Source organism: Marmota marmota, unplaced genomic scaffold (genome assembly GCF_001458135.2).
Source record: "Marmota marmota marmota unplaced genomic scaffold, marMar, whole genome shotgun sequence".
In the NCBI taxonomy this organism is placed as follows: Eukaryota; Metazoa; Chordata; class Mammalia; order Rodentia; family Sciuridae; genus Marmota; species Marmota marmota.
Window position 1 is genome coordinate 55,920,077 of NW_025999900.1, and position 22,386 is coordinate 55,942,462.

General features: G+C 46.4%; 1 protein-coding gene across 10 annotated transcripts in view; it reads right to left on the reverse strand.

Moving 5' to 3' along the window:
* The window catches only part of Ttc7b (tetratricopeptide repeat domain 7B), a 213,979-nt gene that overhangs the window by 108,584 nt on the left and 83,009 nt on the right, over positions 1-22,386 (reverse strand). For all 10 annotated transcript variants that reach the window (XM_048799179.1, XM_048799178.1, XM_048799184.1 and 7 more), the window contains 4 exons: positions 21,610-21,688; positions 16,350-16,522; positions 8,900-8,963; positions 4,461-4,598 (listed from right to left, as the gene is read on the reverse strand). In XM_048799179.1, the coding sequence (XP_048655136.1) occupies positions 4,461-4,598; positions 8,900-8,963; positions 16,350-16,522; positions 21,610-21,688 (454 nt within the window). The remainder of the gene's footprint in view (positions 1-4,460; positions 4,599-8,899; positions 8,964-16,349; positions 16,523-21,609; positions 21,689-22,386) is intronic.

Below are 22,386 nucleotides of genomic sequence, written 5' to 3' on the forward strand. Positions count from 1 at the left end.
GGCTGGGGATGTAGCTCAGTGGTCGAGTGCCCCTGAATTCAATCCCTAGTACCAAAAAAAAGGCCTCTAAAATGTCAATGGACAGCCAACTACTGGGTCCTGAGGAACTTTTATTTCCTTTGTTGTATTGGTATCTATTGCTTCATTTCAAACATGCAGGGCTATTACATATGGCAGAAAGATAAACAATGAAGTAAATTTCATTACGGAAGGAAAAGAAATTAAACAAAAGAAAAAAAAAAAGAAGGGAAGAGCTGTGTGCTTCTGAACAGAAGGGTGCTGGTCCTGTCCTGTTTGAGAACTGTCACCCTGGCAATGGTGCAGGCGCTAAAGACAAGGAAATGGAATATGCGACAATAGTGATAATCACTAATATAACAGGAAGTTTAAAACCAGTCACCCTCACATCAATACTAGTCACACTAACTAAAAGTTGAAGAAAACCCAAGTGTCCAACACTGATGAACAAATACACAAACTGTGGTGTAGCCACACAATGGAATGTTATTTAGCCATAAAAAGAATCAAATCTTGACACATGCTACTATGTGGCTAACCTTGAAAGCATTGTGCTAAGTGAAAGAAGCTAGTCACCAGAGGTCTCAGATTAGCTAATTCTATTTACACCAAACACCCAAAATGGTAAATTCATAGAGACAGAAAGAGATTAGCAGTGGGGCTGGGGGGTGAGGGGAGCAGAGGGGAATTCCTTTTGCAAGGCAGATGAAAATGTTGGATTAGAACATTGGATTAGAGCCCCATGGCTCGGTGTGGTTTTAGTGGTGTCCCCAAGGGCCCACTGTGATTGACAAGTTGGTCCCCAGGATGGTGCTTCTGGGAGGTGGTAGAACTCTGGGGAGGCAGGGTCCAGTGGGAGTCTGTGAGGATGGCCTTAGGCCTGAGCCTAAGCAACTCCATTTTAAAAACTCCAGTTTGAAACCTGCAGCCTCACAAGGCACATCCAACAGATCCCTCCAATACAGCCTCAGACAAGTCACTTCCCATCACCCTGATAAACAGAGTGAAGCCCCTGGCAGGGTGACCACGCCTGATAAGAAGTGAAAGGCGAGAAGATCAGGGTAGAGATCACCAGACCAGATCATCTGACCCCAGGGTAAATGATGTCATGGAGAAATCTGGTGGTAGCTGATAAGGATTGAAAGGGGGGTCAAAAGCCCCAAAATTTAGTATAAATAACAGAGCTGATGAACAGGGATTCAGTCAGCCAAAACAAGCCTGATGAGGATCTGACATCCCATCACTTGTCATCATTTCTTGATCCTCTGCGTAATCCTCATTGCTCTCAAACTCTACAGCCTCATCTGCGCCTTGGTGAGAGCCACAACTTCTCCCTATGACCCTCTCCTCAACCGGGCGTCCACTCCACACCAGGAAAAGCCTGCCTTGGTTCTGGACCTGGCCACTGCGGTCTGAGTGAGTGTGCATCTGCTGGACATAAAGCCTAAGGCTTAAGACTTTTGAACTTAGCACGCAGAGGGAATGTCTGTCACTAGCCTGTCATGATTAAGTGTGTTTTGCAGTGCTTAGAATTAATCTAGAATTATTTGCTGTGAATTGATTATGTCTACTGCAGTGCCTAGCATTAAGGATTGTAGTTTTCTTGATTAAGAACCTACAGAGTGAAATTGTATTGAGTAATTTGAGGGAATAAAGCATTGAAAGGGGCAGAAGCGCGTGGACATTCTTTATTTCTCCCGCAATTTTGCCCCTAGCAACAGTGTCCTTAGGTCGTGGGAGTGGAGCACCTTGAGTTCTCACTAGAGGGCTGTTACCCATCCTCTCTGCTCCCGGTCCGAGATGTGGTTACATGCTGCCCCCGGACACCTATATCAGGAGATGAAGCAAAGTGGCCGCCCTCTTCATGGAGCCTACAGTAAGCTTCTGGACTCTGAACCTCAAACCTGCAAGCTTAGTCGATGCTCCTCTTCATGAGCAGCCTCGTCAGGACTTCTGAGCTGGCGAGGCAGAGGTGACTGTCACTGTTGCCCGGCAGTGTGAACACACTGAATGCCATTGAACTCTACTCTTTAAAACGGCTCAATTTGCTAGGTGAATTTTACCCCAATTTTTTAAAAGCCAGTTATCCTTTCAATTTAAAGTTCACAGAAAATAGAAGAGCAAATAGGAGAGGAAGAAAAGCACCAAATGGACTCAAGAAAACCCTTGTAAATGAGGAGAAGCGGAAAGCAGGCTACTGCGAGATGTGGCCTGGAATGGAGGCAGGGAGGGTCCTTGCTTAGCAGCAGTGGGCCTGGCCCCTCTGCAGTGGCCAAGCCATCTGCGGGAGGACAGGCTGCCTCAAGGTGCTGTGAGCTCTCTTTCTCCTAAGACACCCACCATCTCAGTTAGAAGACCAGAGAGTGCGGCGGCCACGTGCTTGGCGGGGGTGGGGGGGGTAAGGGGGGCTCCTCCTCCCAGAGTAGAAAGGGCAGGAAAGGCAGAGGCTGGGTGTTGGGGTCTTTCTCAGCCCCAGGGGTGGCCACCTGGAAGGTAGCACTGCCACTTCAGTCTAGATTGGGAGCTGCCATGGGCAGGGGCCACTCCTTACTCAAGGCTATATCCCCAACCTTAGTCACAGCATATGTTCATGTTGAAAAAATAAATGTCCTCTATTTTTATATATTTTATCAATTAACTTACATTTTTAATAGAGAAACACAGATATGACACAAAATCCAAAAGGCCCCAGGGGACACACACTGATACAGTTCCCTCTCTTCCACCCTTCCATTCCAGCCTTTGGTGCTATCTCCACCATTTTAAATGTGATCAGTGGTCACTTTGTGAACCACAGAGGCTCCCACAACCTGACCACCCTGTGACTCGGGTGTCAGGAATCACTACAAGATGGAAGCTGCAAAGGTGGCACCAAGATCAAAGTCATCTGAGTGAAAACTCGGTCTTGGAATTCCATGGGTGGGGATGGCAGCAGGTGCCTTGGAGCTACCCGCCTGCAGGGGAACGATCTCCAGTGGAGCCGCCCCCAAGGCTGTTCATGGAGCGAAGAGCCAACCGCAGGCAGGGGCCAGAGCCTATCCACGTAGTGGAGCCAGCCACCCTGGGCTCCTCCCAACTGTTTCAGATGTGGGTAGATTTCAAACTGGGGAAAGGCTGTGTTGCCACACCAGGGGACAGAAGCTGACTCGCAAACACACTCCACTGTGGACCCAGAGAGGTGTCAAGTGGTTTGTCTGGTGGAGAGAAGTTCACCTTGAAAGAACTCAACTGTGAGTGGGTGTACCAAGCCACGGATGGGCACGCCTGGCCATGCTGAGCAGGAACTAAGCTGGTTGGGAGCAGGGGCCTGGGAACCCTAGGCACTCCATGGGGGCTAGGACTCCTTGGGGACAATAGTCTGGACCAACCCTGAGCCTGGACCAAGTCATGGCAGGGTGGGCCATGTGTGCTGGGGCATCTGGACACTGCATTATCTACATCATGAGGGGTTTGTGTGTTTGAAGTAACCACTTCCCTGTGTAGTCACCAAATCAAAGACTAAAAAAAGCTTCCAGCCACGCAGGCTCATCTGTTCCCCAAGGTTCCTGCCTAATGTGGCCATCATGGCAGGCTAGAGGGTGAGTGAGCGCTTATCTGATTTCAGCCAATCCGTTACTGTATTTCATTCCCTGTCCTCATGCCCAGAGGCTGTTGCAATGGGTATAAATTTAGAAAGAGAAAGATAAATAACACAGAAAAGTTTATTTTAACAAAATAAGGTTGCTTCTTTCCCCTTTCTTTCTTTATATTTCGGTAAAAGAAAGATAAAGTGGTCTCCTTACTTATTCAGCCTCACCAAGGGGGAATCTGGTATTCTGGACAGGAACTCAATGCATTGTAACCATATTCCAGATCAACTGGCTCCTTCTGAGCCTGCCAGACAAGCTTCCACCCAAGCAGTTCCTCCAGGTTGAGGGCCTGAGAGGAAGACAGCACTGTCACAAGACCTGGAACCCACTGGGTCCCTTCTGTCCAGCAATACACTGTGAAGGAAGACAGTGCTTACCTGGCATGAAAGTTTGTATCAGCTAACCTGATGACACATGTGCCGGAAGCTGCCATGTCACCAGGAGTTATGCACTGAGAGTTTAAATTAAACCATTTTGTAAGGAAATTAATACCCCAGATGGGAATTAATAACCTGTTTTGGTTATGAAAGAGAGTACATGGGATGAAAAAGTGCTTGGGCAACACTGGCCTTCTGTTCCCACAATCAGAGCCTGCTGGGTGAGGTCCACTAGTGGTAAGAGGCCATGGGTCAATGCCACAATACAATCATTCAGCCCAATCACCCCTTTTCAGGGGAGGAAACCAAAGTTCATGACTGGCCCCAGGTCACATGGCAGCCAGTGGTCGGGGGCTCAGGACCAGGTCTCAGCTCCTCCCTGAGGTCACCCAGCCACCCCACCCCCACCTGGGAGTCAACCACTCAGCAGCTGTACCTCTGACAGCATCTCATACTGGCCTCTTCTTCCAAGGGCAATGGTCAGCAAGTCATAGACCACAGACGCGCTCTGCAAGCTGATGAGGCGGTCACTCCTGTGCTCAGGTGTCCTGCTCAGCACAGCATCCCGGTTGGCCTGAAAACATGGAAGAGAGAGGCAGATGGTGAGCCAGCCCATGCTCACAGCCACCATTATGGTAGAGAAGCCACCCAGGCCCTCTGGCCTCTCACAGTTTGCTGAGAGCCTAGGACAAAGGCAGCAATAAGGGGCCTGTCACCTCTAGTCATACTTTCCAAGTCCCCAAAGCACCCTAGCACATGGCATAGAGTATGACCCAATGCTGAAGGCCCGAGGCGTGAGCCATCAGTAGTGTCTGGAGACAGGCAAAGCAGACAGAGCTTCCCTGGGCTTGGGTTCACAGCTGGCCTCATGGCAGACACAGCTGGTCCTGGCCAGCAGCAGCAGCCACCAAGGGACCCTGTCGTGTCTCACTTGTGATCCTGCTTCTGCTCTAAAGAGTAGAGAACGTTCCCAGCCCTGCATTTCCCATCACCAAATGGTGTCATCGAGTTCCACTGGTCCCATGGAGATATATCATGCTTTTCTTCTATCACTGAACAGCATTCAAATCCCTAAATGACATCTTCACTGGAACAAACCTTGAAGACTAATTCACCTTGTAAAGAGAAGCACAAAACAGATGTGGAAGAGAAGGCAAGAAGCAAGCCGAGTTTTACTTCAAATGGCATTACCACAGGGGACTCAAGAGAACACCTTGCCAATTCCAAGTCTCCACTGCCTGGTGCGGAAGCACACGGGGCACATCCCAGCCCACTCATCACATCTATCCAGAAATCAAATGCTCTTTATAGCAACTTGTTTCCATTGCTTTGAAATTTAATTTCTCCACAGATCCCTCCAGATAAACCACACGCACGGGAGGCTCGACAGCCAGTTCATTTTCCTTTTCCCCTAAAAGGGAGCTCTGAGACAGTAAGGCTGAATTTCACCTGCCTTCCCCCCCTGCTAATGAGCAAAAGTCTCCAGAGCTGTCTAGGCCTACAAGCAGAGAAAGAGCCCTCAGTCTTCCCCAGTAAAGCGGACATGAGGTTCCAGGGCCACTTGTCCCCCAGCTGCTGCTCATCTTCCTGCTGACATTCGGAAAGGCCAGGCACACGCCTTCCCTTTCGCTAATGAGGTAAAACATTTTATTTCTTGTGAGTTTAAGACATTTGCTTTTAGCCGCCCATCCAACTTACTCACTTTAAAACTCCTGGCTCTTAAATGTCAAAGACAAATGAGGCTATGTAAGACAGGCCACTTCCTGCAAAGTGAGTCCTCTCTCATGGAATTGAGCCTGCTTTTGAAGATTTCATTCTATGGTTTTCTATACAGAGTGCCTTTTGAGCCCAATAAAAGATGCCCTGAAGGAAGTGGGACCTGCTGTCTCATTTTATTTATTTGCTATGAATATTCCATACCAGACCAAAGCCTGGAATAAAACAAAGCACAACATACACTACTTAGGAGAGATTTTCAAGTTATACCACATGTACCCTTTCTTCTTTTTTCCATTTTTGGAGACAGTATCAATACCTTTTGACTAAAAAGGTACAATACAGGACCTTAATCAGATCCACAAATGGTAAGTAGCCCAGAATATTGCCACAGCAGTAGTCATACAAATAGAGTTCTGATCATCTTTTTCTCTGGGAAAAAACTAATTTGCTATGCAGTGAGAAAGCAGTACAATTCCAAATGATTTCTTGTAGGTGGAGAGACTATGGACAAATTTATGTTTCTAAGTTAAAATCAGAACCGACGAAGAAAATTATTTTCTCAGACATCCAAAAAACCTGGCATTCTCATTTGGGTTCTGAAATTGAGCACACAGTTTTTCTGCCTAATAATTGAAAAATTAAGCCTAACAACTGAAAAATTAAGGAGTCAAAGGACATGAAGAAAAGATCCCAAGGGCAACTTAAATCTAGGAGTGATTTAAAGGACCATCTTGTTTGGAAACTTGGTCCTTCATATTTACTGATGACTTGATTTCACCATCCCCAGAAGAGATTTTTCCAGAAATTAAATACCACATAGTCAAATCTCACTGTCCACAGGGACTTCGACTTTCTCTCACTCCATTGAGGAGCAGGAAATTTACAGACATCAATCCCCGGCATCCACACTCAGCCAGAGCAAGCCTTGTGGAGAGGTGGCCATGTTCTCCGAATCCCAGACCAGGACACACGACCTGACGATGAACCGCAACATTTCCAATGAGAACCGTCCAAGCGCTCTACATGCATGCTCTCCATGTGTTCAGGGCGTTCGTGCCCTAACCAACCAAGTTTGCCAAAGGAAACTAACTGCCCAGCTGTGAAGAGCCCCACTTGGGATGAAGAGTGTAGGATGCCAACAGGAGCTGACCCTTTGTCACACTGGTGCAAAGCAGGTGAGGCCTCTCACTTGCACAACAGCCACTGAATGCCATCAAGTGCAAACCTGGGAATCTATGTGCCTTCCCTGACTGTGCCAAGGCAGAGCACAGAATATAAGTGACACTGTCCTCCGTTAGCAGCTGACAGTCAAGGAAAGATGAGCCAAGGGCAACCCGCTTCCTGGAGGGAAAGAAAGCCAAAGACGTCAAGAGTGTCTAAGTCAAAAGCAGAGGTGACTCAAGGAGCCCGGCTCTTGTAAACACCTCAGGGCCTTTTTGCAGAACAAGAAAACCCAGCGTTTTAAACTGTGGCCAGGATGCTCCCCTCCCTGACTGTTCTGGCTTTGTTGACCCTGCTGCTCTGGCACGTGTGCGTGTGTGCTCCATGTCCGTGACTCTTCCATCTGGGAGTATTTCACGCCTCCAGTTAAATAGCACACCTGAGGGGCATGGAGTGAAAAACCAGCCTCTTCCTCAGAGCAAAGCCTGTCCAAGGAAGGGACATCACCTTTGTCCTTGGAAAGACCCACAGAGCACTCCTAGGCACATTCCCACCCTGCTCAGTTGTTTATCCACAAATAACAGGAGAGATCTACTGCACCAGGTGTCCCTGACTCAGTCAGGCTAGGTGGGGACCCATAGCAACCCCCTAGCAGCCACCAATCAGCATGAGACAGGGAAATGCCTGGGATGCCAGATGACCCTCCCAGTAGTTTATGGTGGTTGATAAAGTGTTGGGAAACCATGTAGTTCAACACGTACACCCCTCTTGGCTTAAACCAATCAGTTCAAACGAATCCCCCTCTTGTAGTAACCAATCACCCCTACCCAACTTGTTCCCACCTGTGAATGTGCTAATCATGTTTTAGAGTTGTTATTTGATTTTCCCGAGGTGTGTGATGATTTGCTAAGAGATGCTATGATGTATGTGGGGGTCCCTGCCTTCTCCAAAGAATGTATAAAACTGCTACAAACCCTGGGCTCGGGGCCTCTCAGCGTCACCAGTTGCTGTGTGAGCGCGGAGGACCCAGCTAGCTTGCAATAAAAACCTCTTTGCTGCTTACATCGATCTTGGTCTCTGGTGGTCTTTTGGGGGTCCCGAATTCGAGCATAACAGGAGAAGGGGAACAGCCTTTCTCCCTTCCTTAAGCTTCCCTCTGCCCACCTGGTGGTTAGAAGTCACGGAGGGGGGCAGCGCAATCTAGCAGGAGCAGCAGTCCTTGCACGCATGTGCATTCAGCTTGCTCTGGCCCTCAGGTTCCGCATCTGCCAAAGCAGATGAATGGACATGAGGTCCTCTAGGTCCTTTTGAGTTCTAGAAGGCTGCTATTCTGCTCAGGTGCTCGGAACACCTGGTTTACCTGCAGTGACAGTAACTACTATGACACAGCATCCCCAGGGTTTCGAACCAGGCTGTAGTGTCTAGCGCTATACAGGACAGAAGTCCACTCAACGATGAGTGATGCAGTCTTAGGCCTATAATTCAAGATCCTGGCCAAACACTAAGTAAGCATAAGGAATCCGATGGTCTGGTGACAATCCTTCAGAGCAGTAGAGCTGAGTAGTGGAATTCTGCAGTGCCTGGGAACGGGTGGGAACATGGCGAAAGGTCAGAGCAGTCTCAGTGGCTCCGATCCTGACATTCTTCCTCAAGCCAAAGCAAACTGAGAAGGCTCCTGGAGGCTCCTGAGAAGGCTTTTCTCCCCTTGGTGGACATTTTAGGTGGTGGTCATGTTAGCATTATTTACATACATACAACAGGACTAGTGGATGGATGGATGGATGAATTAAGATACCTGCTAATTGCTATGGGAGGAGAAGCCCCAAGTTCCAGGTGACCAAGAGACACTATTAGCTCCTCCAGTAACTACGAAACATCCTCTCTTTAAAACTCTATTGCTTCCTTTCCCTTTCCCAACTCTCTCTAGTCACCATCCTAGACACCATCCTGAGGGTGGGGACAGGGGAAAGAACAATGAAGCCACATTCCACTTACCATTGATTCACTAATCAGCAGCAGCAACAGGGCCTCTTCAGTGTTTTCTTGAGGACAAAAAATGCTGTATAAAGAAAACCAACTTTGATATGTGGCAGTTTTAAAATAACACAAACACAACCATGAACAGAATGGAATGCTAAAAGTGTCTCAGTTTTTATATAGAATCTATGAAAATACTGTGTAATTTGGACACTTGAATTAATTTGCTTATTCCTATGGTGATCCATGGAATTAACACATTTTAGCTATGCATTTTGACGGCAGGCAGAGGGTGAAGTGAAGTTATAAAAAAAACAAGTTAAAAGCCCAAATAACATATGTACCTATTACAGAGGCAGTAATGTAGGGGGCTATGAACTGATATGAGGTAAATAACCCAAGATTTTGCCGACCCCCTTATGAGGCATGAACTGCAGAGGGTTCACCAAGCAGCACTCTTCCTGGCTGTCACCTGCTAACTGCCATGTCTTCTACTGTCATTCAGATGCAGTGTGAGATTGGAAGCAATTTTAGAGTTTGAATAATTTCCCTGATACGATAAGAACACAGTGAGCTGTCTTACTTCAACATGCATGTTTTGTTATGGGGTAATATTCAAGAGCTGTCTTGTTAATCTATTTTGTGGAATTTGGATAAACTCTAAAATCTTGGATTAAAGGAAAAAGCTTCTAAGCTCAATTTTGCTGCGAATTAGAAAATAATAAAAACCCAAACATAACCCCAATCTGCACGATCTAGATCCTATTTTTTTTGTACTGTGAGCACTTTTTTAAAAAAGACTTGTGGCATTTGTTTTTTCTTCCTGTTCTAAAGCTCCAGAATCCTCTAAGTGGAATTGTGAATGTTATCACCAATTGGGCCAAACTCAACTTTTTTTCAGAGAATGGAAAAAGGCTTTGCAATAAATAAAAATGTGCTTAGTTAAAAAACTCCTGGATATTTTGAAAATGACTAAATAAAGACTAGATTTACACCTTCCCAGAAATAACCTCACAATCATTTAAGAGATTTCCCCCTAAAAAAGGGAACCCCCTCCCCCCTGTTTTCCAAATAATTGTAAATACTTGTTCTCTTTGAAATGTTGGCAATTTTTGTACTGCCTCCGAGGACACTGAGGAGCAAGAGGAAAAAATGCCATGCTCAGTCCTCTGGTGACTACGCTGAGGTTTCTGGAAGAAAAGCCCTGTGGGCTACGCCCATCACTCTTCAGGCCACGGCAAGGCTGGCCTGGGAACGAGACGCAGGACACGGGAGCTTGTCACTTCTTCCTTCGAAGTCAGCTTACATGGATCTGGGGTTTTGGAAGATGGAACACTTCTTTCCCCTCAAATTCAGAAACAGACTCTAAAGGTTCTGAATTGAGAGTGTCCTGGACCCATGAGAGTGTGTGTGCCCCCAGTGGCTATCCTCAGATCTCCCCGTCTGTGCCAGACCTCAGAAGCAGAACCTTGACCATGTTTTCAGGCTAGCCAGTTCTGCATTGTTCAGACTAATTGAAAAGAGAGTGAGCCCATGCTAATTGTGACTTAACACCAGCCAATTCAGTTCATGGATAATCTCCAAATTCCATCTGGGCCATCCAGTCAGCTTAAATGTGAGGTTGTGTTATTTTTACCAGAGTTGCTAACAAGTAATGCATTAACTGATGCTAATTCCTCTTCCTTGGACTCCCCATTGTGGCAGTCAGGATGGGCTCAGGAGGCTCACGGAGTGGGGCTGGCAGGCAGAGCCAGAGAAGGAAGGGTGGTTTCAAGAGACAAGTCTACACCACTGCTCACCAAAGGCTCCCGCTCAGTAATCCTGAATTCTTGAGACTCATTTCTGGCCATTCCCACCCTCTTCCTTGCTCAGGCAAGTGTGGGGCCCAGGATGGATGGTCACAATTGTCAGGCCTTCCATTTGTGACCGTCTCCTCTTTGGGAGACCTTGAAGTGCCCAGGCTGCTGCCTTGGAGAGTGGAAAACTGGCCCAAGGGAAGCAGCATGAAGAGCAGGGTGGGCCACCAGAGGGGACAGGAGGACAAGCTTTCAGAGCTGGCAGCGGGTGGGGACAGTGCTGTGTCCCAGCAGGGCAGAGTGCAGCGTCCCCATCCCAGATACAAGGCGGAGTCAAGTCCCAGGTGGCCTGTAGGTAAACTGCCCACGGCTCGATAGGGGTGAATTTGTGTGCTGATTCTAGAATCTATAGTAGACATGGGAACGAGGGCGAGGGAGCCTCAGGTGTAAACAGCAGCCATGTCTTGCCAGTGCTCCCAGGGAACTCTCAACCTTCTCTAGACAGGGGAAGGGCCTTACTCCACCAACCCCATCTCACCAACTGCGCCTGTCTCCTCCGTCATCTTTATGACAAATAAGGAGGGGTGTCTAAATGCCACCTGCACCTCTAGGAGCCAGGGCTAGATGCGGGGAGAGCCATGAGCTCCTTGCCCATGGGAAGTTGACTTGGAAAGAGCAATGTCCACTCAAGGTCTAGGACACAGCCTTGCAGGCCCTAGCACGCCTGGCCGCGACACCATTAGAGAACCCTGGAGAAGCCCGGCCTCTGGGCTGCAGCCTGTCAGCTGAGGAGAGCCCAGGAGTCACTGCCCGTGGCTCACCCACCCACATCCACTGTCAACACACCAAGGCAGAACCTTCCCTGGGCCCTCGCCTGAGTGCTAAGACGGTCAGGAAGCAGCCAGCCCCATCCGAGGACATCCTGTCCTCCCTCAACTCTCCTCAACAAGGCCAATAATCTCCTTGTGACAAAAAAGAGGAGCAAAACTCGCTCTTGGAGGAGCAGATGAGCCCCACGCACATTGCCTTGCCCAGGGGCTCCCGTCCCTGCTAAGAGGACAAGCCTCCACATGACAACCCAAAGGTGGGTCAGGCTCCCTAGAGGTGGACAGACCAACTGGACACAGCTGGCCATGTACGTGGCTTCAGTCCTGCCACCAAGAAGTCATCCCGACCCCCTAACCACCCACGTCTTCCCACTGTCCTCAGTTTGCCAAGCCTCTGCTGGCTACCAGCAGGTCCAGGCCCACACTGAACCTCCCACGACTACTCTCCCCTCCCCTAGGCCCACAAGGCACTCACTGCATGTGATACATTTTTGTCATCTCCTTTCTGGAACTAGTGGTTTTCAATCTCCTGCTTTACTTGTACTAATTATTTAGTCTAATATGTGTTTAATTACCTAAGCCACCTCAAATGTTTTTTAAAAGGAAAAAAAAAAAAAAACAATGAAAGGAAAAAGGCCCTCGACCGAAACACACACACATCCATACACTAGGACAAATGTACAAGAGCATTCATAGCAGCACTGTTCCTGTTAGACCCAAAAGGAATAGGAAACAACTCAAATGACATCATAAACGAAAAAGACCAAGGTACTAGAGGATATTTCACAAAACTGAATACTATGCAGCACTGAAAACAAACATAGCTATATGCAAAAATATGGAAGAAATCTTCCAAATACAATGAAAAGAAGATAAGTAAGTGCCTATTATACAATTCTATTTTAGAAATTAATTTTGTTTTCACGATGTTAAAAATAACAGAAAATGAGTTTTTAATTAATTAGTCAATTAACTTTTGAACCAAGGCCTTGCTATGTTGCCCAGCCTGGTCTCCAACTCCTGGGCTCAAGTGATTCTCCCTACCTTAGCCTCTCAAGTGCTGGGACTATAGATGTGGACCACCACGCCCAGCTTATGTAAATTTTTAAAATGAATTAGATTAATCATGTGCCTCTGTAAGTCCCATAGAAGTCAGGACTGGGCACACTTGGGCAGGGGTGGCAATTTTAAGAGGTCACAAAGAGGAAATCTGGGTCTTTGGCAATGTCTACTTCTTATACAGGATGTGTTTACTTGACAAAAATTTTTCAAGTTTTGTAATTTTACTTTTCTTTGTTATGTATCAATAAAAAGTTTATCCTAAAAATAAGTAAACCAAGCAGAAACAATTCTTCCCATACATACTCTGAAAAAAGGAAAGAAGGAAGCCTGTGAAGGGTGATTCCCTCCCCTTTTTCTACCCAGTATTTTCAACACCTTAATTCCCTTCAAAGCCCAGGACCATCAAAGCAGGAGCACTGTGCCTCGGCCCCGAGCCGGCCACAGGGCGGGGAGCACACGGGGAACACGGCTCTCTGGCAGAGCTGGCTGTTCAATTATCTCCCTTCAGGACCAGACTTCAGAATAGTCCTGTGGTTTCCCGGGCTGGAAGGATCTGTGCCACCTAAATTCTGCTTTGTACTTACATTTCTTATGAGAGACTGAGTGGAAGGGGAGGCGTTATGGTTTAAATGTGGTGTCCCCAAGAGCTCACGTGTGAGACAGTGCAAGAAGGTTTAGAGGAGAAATGAGCAGGTCACAGCCTGAAACTAATCAGCCACGGGATTAACTGAGTGGTACCTGAAGGTGGGTGGGGTGTGGCTGGAGGACGTGGTTCAGTGGTGGCATGGCTGTGGGGTATATGTTTTGTATTTGGAGAGTAGAGTCTCTCTCTGCTTTCTGATCACCATGTGAGCTGCTTCCCTCTGCCACACTCTCCCACCATGATGTGCAACAAGCCCTGAGGAATGGAGCTGGCCTTCTATGGACTAAGACCTCTAAACTGTGAGCCCTAAAATAAACCTTTCCTCCTCTACAATTGTTCTGGTCGGGTCTTTCAGTGGCACCAGTGAAAAAGCTGACTAAAACAGGAGGGTTTGGGGCTACTGGCCAAAATAAAGTCTGAACATTATCCACGGATTCCCTCTTCACCTCCCAGTCAGCATAACTGAGCTGGTGGTGGTGTCCTTAGATGGTGCTGCCTTGGTAACAAGGGAGCTCAAAACAAGTATCACCCAACTGGATTTCCCTCCTTACTAATATTCCAAGTAAAAAGTAGGCTGTGAGCACACAAAATTAGAAAAGTCCAAACCTGAGGGCCTAAGGATTAGTGTGGAAATTAATGACAAAGGGAAGAGACCCACATTAGAGACAGCGAACAAAACCAACAAGGTGGGTCTTCAACAAGGTCAACGAATCAACACACTTTTAACTACACTGACCCCATCAGAGAGAGGAAAGACCCAAATTACCAAAACGAAAAGAGAAAGGACATGACAGTGAACCTTGCAGAAAAAAAAAAATAGTAAGACCACTCTGAAGACCTGTGTTAGCAAGTTAGATAACTTAAACAGAAACATTTCTAGAAAGACACAAACTACCAAAACTGAACCAGGAAGAAACAGAGAATATGAACAAAAAGACATGAATTAGTATCCAGAAACTTCCTGTGAAGAACAGTCTAGGACCAGATGGCTTTACTGATAAATTTTACCAACCATTTAAAGGACAATTAATACCAATTCACCAAAAACTTAAAAAAAAAAAAAAAAAAAGAGGGTAAAGAAATACAAATACTGTCCAACTTGTTTCATGAGGCCAGTATTATTCTGATACCAAAAGCAGACAAAGGTATCATAAGAAAACTGCAGAACAATATCTTTTATGAATATAGACATAAAAAATTTGAATAAAATACTAGCCAATAGACCCCAGCAACAAATAAGAAACATATTATACACCATGATAGAGTGGGACTCACCCCAGAAATTCAAGGTTGGCTCAATACATCAGAATCAATTAAAGGCATGTACTGCATTAATAGAATCAAGGACAAAAACTATAGAATAAGCTGAATGGGTGCAGAAAAAGCATTTGTCAAACTGTGGGGACAGTTCCATGATAAAAATACACAGCAAACTAGGAATGGGAGGGACCATTCTTAACCTGATGAAGGGTGTTTACAAGAGCCGGTGGTGAACACCATAAGTAAAGGTGGAGGACTGGATGCTTTTCCCTCCAAGATCAGGAAACAGATAGTGTCTGCTGTTGCCACTTCTTCTCAACATTGCACCGAAGGTTCTAGCCAGACAATTTCGAGGGCGGGGGCAGGTATGGAATACAGAGCATCCAGGTTAGAAAGGGAGAAGTAACCTGTATCTGCAGATGACACTGTAGCTTATACAGAAATCCTAAGGAATCTAAAGAACGGTGAGATCCCTTCAGAGACTGCAGTTTCTAAATCTGTGTTTCGCCCCCAGGTTCCTTTACACAGGTGTAAGCTGACGTGGGTGTGGTGTTAAAGAGTGGCAATGTCTGAGTGGCTCAAGAACTACAGGGTGGCAGAGCCTCCTTGCCTCTGAGGGAGGCCACATGGGAACAGAGCTCCCACTGGTGCCAGGCCTGGTGGGGAGAGGATAGAAACCTGGTACACCGGCTAATAAGAAGCATCCTGAGCAGTAAAATAAACCAGGATCTGTTTTGAAGATATAAACAGCACTTAAAATATGAATCTCAAATCTGTTTCTCAACAGCTCATCATGGGGATCAGCTTTTTTTGTGTGAGAGTTTGGGAAGCGCTAGAACAGATATTCTGTGGATCCAGAGAAGGACTGAGGAGTAAACACGGGCTGTGGATTGGGCCTACTCCTCGCTCAACAGGCTGGGGTGGGGCGGGGATGGGAAGGAGAGCAAGGCCTGGGGAAGCTCCTGCACCAGCACCCACACAAACAAAAGCCGGAGGCAAAGGCAAAGGTGACGAGGGAGAGGTATGCCAGGGTCAACTGAAGAGGATGAGGAGCAGTGGCCTAGAGGAGTGCTATTCCCTTGGGAAGCCCTGTCACTTCCAGGTGTCACTGGAGTGAGCTCAGCAGCAGCTCAGGAAGGCTCTCAGCCACTCCTGGCCTGGGAACGCCAAAGAGGTTCTGCAGTTCACTCACACAAGACCCAAAAGGCCACCTTGCCTCGCCCTGTACGGAGGGCATTAAAGGCTCTCACAGGAGGCACGAGCAAAGAATGGCGATTACTTGTCTCCCCGCCCTTCTTGTGGTCTCTGCCTTCTCTGCCCTCCTGCCCCAACCTGGCGAGGACTCCCTGACCCACTCTCCTCCAAGGGGATGAAGTCCTGAATTTAAACTGGAAACACACACACACACACGCACACACACACACGCAAAAAAAAAAACAAAAAAAAACAGAGGTTCTAAAGAGACATCACCTTCCGGTCACTAGCAAATCACTCAGCTGTCCTTACATCGGATTCAGCTTAGGACAACATTTAAACAAAAGGGCCAAGGACTGCTGAAGAAAAGAAGGGAAATGTCAGTTCTGGACTACAGACAGCTGTGCAGTGCTGGGCTCCAAGGACAGGAAGTCACAGCCCAAAGACCCAGAGCCGTGGCGGCGGCCAGGTGTGGAAAGGAGAGCAGGCTTCCTCCTGACCTGTCCTGGTGGTAAGGGGTCTGCTCAAGCTGTGAGCAGTGACAAGGGCTGCTATTGAACTGTTGAATGGCCTTGCTCATCGGCTTTTCTTTTAGGGGACAACAGCTTGCCCTTGGACTTCCACTCGCCCTTGGACTGCCCATCTCCTTTGCCCCAGCCCCTAGCGGAGGACATAGGCTTGCGTACTTCTCTCCTGAGTAGACACGAGCCCGGCGAGTGAGGGTGTAGGTCTTGGTGTTTGCTCCTTTCCGGAGAGGATCGTCCAGGGGTGACTGGCACGGAGGGTCCTCCAGGGGGTTCCAGTAGCTCTGCTCACACATACCCCGCAACAAGATCTCTGCCAGCTGCCTGGCTATGGTCTGGGAACACAAGGAGGGAAGAGGCAGCCATGAGTCTGTTCTCTCACTGAATATTCATCAGGCACCACTTTGTGCTAGGCACTATTCCAAGACTCATAACTAAAGATTTTTTACTTCCATGATGAAAATGATATCAGTTTATGGCAAAAAGAAAAGAAAACATGACACATTATGATATTTGAAAACTTTCTGAAGATGGCTCATGCACTTGCGCGGCCACCCTGGTATGTCACACCCTGGAACACTAAGCACATTCTATATCTGAAACAACCCAGCTTTCAGCGACGCCCTTTCCCAAGAGTTCCTGTAAATAACAGGTGAACTGCAGGGATTTTCACCCCCTTCCAGCAGATGCCCTCAAAGCTCCAGCTGGCAAAAAGTCAGACCCATTTTAGATGATGCTGTCCCTGAAAAACATCTCTTGTTGACCATGGGACGTGCGCTGTGTGATTCCAGAGTGCCTTGCTTCTCATAAGGGTGAGGGCCAGCCTTGTGCAGCCCCACCCCAGGACCCAGCACCCGGGAGTCCTCTTCTCAGTGCGTCCTGGGCCTCATGGCCCAGAGCTCCCACTAGCCTGTGCTGTAGAGAAGAAAAGTGAGGGCTGTGTGGCTTCTATCAAGAAAGACCTTCTTCAAAGCTGGACGGCATCTCTCTCTGCTGTTAAAACCCAGGGGCATCCGGATGTTGCCTTCCTAAGCTGGTGCAGGTTGACAGCTTCCAGACCCTCTGGAACCCCACTGCCTAGAATAGCACCACGGTGGTTGATGGGAAGGTGCCAGGTGGTGTGTACCTAGAAGTACTTTGTTGACTGATGTAGATCAGTTCATTTAGCTCATAATCTTCCAAATGACAAAGATGTTTTTAAAAAATCCTTTTGAAAACAGAAGCACCGCATCCCAGGGTAGTCCAGGCCACCCATAAGCAGCCAGAGATGGTACAGCAAAACTTTAGCCAGCAGGGTTCTCTGCTTGGTTTCAATATTCTTTGGAAGATACAGACAAAGAAGCTGATCTTCCCTGAAAATGAGCCTTTTTAAAGAAATATGTTCTGGAAGAGAACTTTGCTAGGCTCTCATCCATGTGAAATCTCTAAAAATTCCCCAAGGAAACTTAAGTACAGCCAAATCGCTAGCTTAGTGGTTTCTGATAACCACTGGGTAAAGGCAAATTTTCTTGATTATTCCCAAGTAAAACCCACTGCCTTTAAATGGCTATAAAAATGTGAAATTAAATGCACTCTGATCATCCCCAACTGAGCCATCTGTAAAGACCTCATAAGAACACAATTTTCAGGAACTAAACAGCTCCTGAGCTGTTTTTTAAAACCTTCCATTATAGTTTCATTTTGATCTCATTGCAGTCATATAATCTAATGACTTTTGCTGGAAAATTCTACCGACAGAAATACCTCCATTCATTATCACTAAGAAATAAATGTTAAAAATTTAAAAATGAAAACTTCATTTGCTAAATTGGGATTCTAAACATTTAACTTTGGAAGGGGGGTGCTGGTCCACGCTGAGGCCATCTTGAAGTGCCCAACCCAACAGCACTTAGTACATTCACAATATTGTGCAACCACCACCACTATCTAGTTCCAGAACATTTTCATCACCCCCAAGGGAAACCTTACACCATTTAAGCAATCATTCCTCACCCTCTCTTCCTCCTAGGCCATGGGGACAACTGATATGCTCTCTGTTTCCAAGGACTGGCCTACTTAGACTGTTGCACGGCAGTGGAACTGCACAACATGGATCTTTCTGTGACCAGCTTCCTTCACGCAGTGTAATGTTCTTAAGACTCATCTCAGCTGTGTGTGGACCAGCACTTCAGCCCTCTCCGTGGCTGAGTGGCACTCCATTGTCTACCTGTAGCACATCTGGCGTATCCATTCTCTAGCTGATAGACAGGTTTCCACCTTTGGGCTGTTAGAATAGTGTCAATATGAACGTTCTTGTCCAGTTTGTGCCTGTTTTCAATTCTTGGGCATATATACCTAGGCGTAGAGTTGCTGTAAATGTAATCTTAAATCCCTCTTTGTCATGGTCTCACACCAAATTGAGTTTACAAAACAACTTTTCCATCTCATAAGAATATCATAAATTTGCAGCCAGATAATCTAAAAAGAATCAAAAGAGTTATTAGTTAAGGCTGATAGAACCTGTCTTATGAATAGCACTAGCTGGAGAAGTTTTCTGATGTTCAGTGTAAACAAGGCCTGGGGTGCTTCTCTACTAGGGTGAGTGAGGCCTGCTTGTGGAAACTTCAGATAACACAGATTCTCAGGCTCTGCCCTAGACTCAGTCCTCTGGAATTTCTGTGGTCATGGTTTGGGGACATGTACTTGTTCGAAGTTCCTCAGTAGGGCTGGGGTTGTGGCTTGGTGGTAAAGCGCCTTGCCTACCATGTGTGAGGTCCTGGGTTCCATACCCCGCACTGCAAAACAAACAAGCAAGAAAACCCAAAGTTTCCCCAATAATCCTGATGCACTACTTTGGTCAAGCACTCACGGAACTGAAAACAGTTTTAAACTTAGGTCATGTGAAGATCTTCAACTGAGACCAAATGTGCACAGGCACTTCAGCGTGACACGAAGGAGAAGCACCTCCCCTCATGCCAGCACAGCTAGCTAGAAGCTGCAATGTCCAGAGGCAGCCTAGGCCACCACAAGCTCTTCAGGGTCTCTTCCTTGCCTTCTCAGAAAAACAAAAATGGAAAGGACCCCTCACCACCACGCTCCGACCATGTCTACTCAGGACCTGAGCTTACAGAATTTTTGTTCAGTTTCTGTGGTGCTGGGGGTCAAATCAGGTCTCACACATGTCAGGCAAGTACTCTATTCCTGAGCCACATCCCCACCCTTCACAGGATTTTTAAAAGTGAAAATACTTTGATTTGAAAATCATAAATCTTAGTAGTAGAATATATTCTCTAATTCACTGAACAGCAGACAGGTTCCCACAGAGAATTCAGGATACTTGCACTTTTAAATGGAGAAAAACAGCTCATTCCATAAATTATATATATTTGAAAGTCAACAATATGAACAAATGCTCCATATTTAAGCAATTTTGAAAGACTGGATTTTTCAACGTGCTTTTAAAGTAATTATGAAAACACTTGCCATTTTAATCAGTTACTTTCTTTGTGCTTTGAGATTTTGGAAGAAGATTTTCATACTGATGGGCTGAAGAGTTTTGTGGAGTGCTGGGAGAAGGTCGATTTGAGAAAAAATATAATCTGGAAAAAATTTTTATTCATGTTCTTGCTGCTTCTTTTGCTTTAAAGAAACCCAGATCTCAAACTTCTTCATCTGAATTTAAGGCATATATCAAGTACACTGATATATAAATCCCAAAGACCAAGTGAGTTCTTGGGAGGGGGATGTGATATGTGTGTGTGTGTGCGTGCGCGCGCACACACATGCATGCAAGGTTGCTCATCTTATCTCAACCCCCTGATTAAAGCCTCCAGCTTAGCCACCTGACCCCACCAGTATGTCCACATCCTAAAACCCCGGCGGGCCTGAATAAAGCTTTATTTCCTGTGACATGACTCTCTCAGCCTTGCCCAACTGAACACTCCCCACAACATTTAATGAATTCATAGGACAATAACATGATGACAAAAGACAAAAGAAATTGCAAAAGACAAAAGAAACTGCTACATTAATTGTAACATGTGGCATTCACTTAGCTTCTAGTGAGCACCAGGACTTTGCTCAGACACTCAAGAACTATAGCTCCATGGGGCAAGCCACAGAGGCATAATTAATGAACCTCCTCAGGAGGAAACACAGAATTCAAGTCAACAGGAAAGTCAAGCTGCTGATCAAGCCAAGCTGCAGATATTTAAATACCTTTTATATTTCTCTTCTAAGTTTTGTGGTCAACATAATTAGCTAAGCAACCCTTGGGATCCAAATTGCATGGTTCTGTCTGGGTTTGGTGGAATCATAAGCGTACAGCCAACCCCACCCCACAATAGCCTCCAGGAGGCCTGCGTCCCATGCTTCACAGGATGCAGCTCTTACAACTGGAGAGGACTGCCAGCAGGCACAAGAAAGATGCTCCACATCAGTGGCCATCAGGGACACATAAGTCAAAACCCCAGGGAGAGAGCACCACACACTCACTAAGATGGCCACAACTGAAAAGACAGTAACAAGGGAAGGGGAGGACGTGCAGAAACTGGAACCCTCATAACTGCTGGCAGAAATGTAAAATAGTGGGAAACAGTCTGGGGGACCCTTAACAGTCGCACACCCAGTTACCACGTGACCCAGTAATGCTTCCGGGCATATGCCCAAGGAAAGAGGGCACACATGTCCCCTCGAAAACATGGACATAAACATTCACAGTAGCATTATTCACAATGTCTACCAACTGATGCCTGGGTACATAAAACGTGGTCAGTCCATACCACAGAATATTACATAGCAATAACAAGAAATACTAATAAAAGCTGCAACATGGAAGAACTCTGAACATATTATGCTAAATAAAGGGAGCCAATCACAAAAGACCAAATATTATATAATTCCAATTGTATGAAATGTCCAAAGTAGGCCAATTCATAGAAATGGAAAGTAAATAAACAGTTGTCAAGTCTCATGGAAGGGGAGAGTAGGAACTGAGTTCTAATGAGTATATGCTTCCTTCTTTTCTTTTTCGTTTTTTTTCTCTTTGGTACTGGGAATTAGACTCAGGGGTGCTCTGCCACTGAGCTACATCCCCAGCCCCTTCCACATTTGATTTTGAGATAGGGTCTTGCTAAGTTTCCCAGGCTGGCCTAGAACTTGTGAGCCTTCTCATCTGACCCCGGAGTAGCTACAACTACTGTGTGTACCACCACATCCAGCCAAGCATAAGTTTCCTTTGGGAGCAATTTGAAATTAAATATTAGTGACAGTTGAACAAGTCTGTGAATACACTAAAAACCATCAAAATGTATACTTTAAATAAGTGAATTGCTATATATATGTATATACATATACATGATATGTAACAATGTGTAAAAGTGAACATATCTGTGAGACGAGGGCCCTAGTGACTGTCCCCAGCCAAGTCATTAGTCACACTTACCATTCGCAGGTTTTGTGTTGTTCTCGTTTCCACCGCTCTGAGAAGCTCTCTAAATCTCCCAACTCCTCTTGTCAAGTTCCTGCATGCACACAGAATTTGACAGGATTTCCATCTGGCATGGCTTAGTATTAAATATTTTATATACATATTTTGATGCATTTTGTCTACATGAAAGCTGTTGGCTAGATTTTAAGGAAACAATTATTCTGCACGTGTCTATTCATCGTTGGCCAACTCTGAAAAGTCTGACCTGAGATTGATGGTCTTTTGTGCTTCCTAACCCCAATCAAATTTCCTCAAGAAAAATCTGAAAATCAGTTCTGAGGCCAACAAAAGCAAACAAACAAAACACAGCAAGATATCTTATAAGGGTCTATCTTCAAATTTCCAGTGGCTTTGACAGAGTGGTGCTGAACTCTGTACTTCCATTGGAAGGGCAGGTGGCAACGCTGGGCCCAGGGGTAGGAGCACCAGCAAGCTGCTGTGTGCAATGTGGGCAAAGAGATGAAAACTGGGGGGCTCCTCCAAGCAACCATGCTGACTTTCCAGAACGTAGTAACTGCCTAGAAAACCCATCAAACCCACATGCCCAATCCACCGACAAAAAGATGCCAAGGGTCGAAGGCTGCTTCTGAGAACGAGTGTGTGTCGACTGCACCTTCCTGCCATTAGACATGTCTCGTCTCACTGCCCCCCTACGCCCTCACAGATGCATTTGGTGACACATTTCATTCAGAGACAAATCATTCTTTAGTAACATCCTGGTCGGTAAGTCCA